Source organism: Aphanomyces invadans, assembly GCF_000520115.1.
Source record: "Aphanomyces invadans strain NJM9701 unplaced genomic scaffold supercont1.2, whole genome shotgun sequence".
NCBI classification, from domain to species: Eukaryota; Oomycota; class Saprolegniomycetes; order Saprolegniales; family Verrucalvaceae; genus Aphanomyces; species Aphanomyces invadans.
The window spans coordinates 1,033,595-1,034,239 of record NW_008580147.1 but is presented as its reverse complement, the minus strand read 5'-3'; the positions used below and the strand labels follow the sequence as shown (position 1 = coordinate 1,034,239).

General features: G+C 53.0%; 1 protein-coding gene across 1 annotated transcript; it reads right to left on the bottom strand.

Annotated features, from left to right (window-relative positions):
* Positions 1-257: 257 nt before the first annotated feature.
* H310_01198 (hypothetical protein) lies at positions 258-530 on the bottom strand (the record flags this gene model as incomplete). The annotated part of the gene is made up of 2 exons (XM_008864250.1): positions 258-351; positions 418-530. 2 exons carry the CDS (start codon positions 528-530, stop codon positions 258-260), a joined length of 207 nt encoding a protein of 68 aa, XP_008862472.1.
* Between the last annotated feature and the right edge of the window lie 115 nt (positions 531-645).

The following is a 645-nucleotide window of genomic DNA, read 5'->3' as shown; positions in this document are numbered from 1 at the left end:
AACGCGCACTCCACGTGGCCAACGAGCTTGTCAATTGTGCGCGCTGACTTGCGGTGTTGTAGGGATTGGATGGCCGCAAAGAAACCGAGATCCAAAACGTTTGTGTCCGGAGAGTTTGGCGGCTGCGGGGCGAGGGACATCATCCAGTCCAACGACCGGTACTTGTTGAAGGCGGCTTGGAGCTCGGGGTCCGATGGCGTAACATGAGCTCGGGCATTGTCGTGCTGCAGTTTGATGGTTTTGTCGACCTGTGGCCATTAGGCGACGATGGCAGGCAAGACCTTTTCCAGCAAGACGGTACGGTACACGTCCTTTGTCACGACGACTGACTTGGTTTCGAGAGTTCCAGCTCTACGGTTCACACTGTCACGTTGCGCTTCAACGGTCGCGCAGAGGAACATTACTTTCGTAATATACCCTTTGCTTTTGAACTCTCGTTTTGGCTCTTTCTCTCCAGGTACGAGATAATACTTACGGCTCACCTTGGTGATGTAAAACCACTTCTCGTCCAAGTGCACGTACTGCAGCATATTGTTCAGCTCTAACGAGAAGCCGACGAACTGGACCGCATGCTTCAAACGGGCGAACTTGTTTGCGTCAGTCAGCAATGCCTTAATCGCGTTGGAGTGGGAACGAAACAAGCCC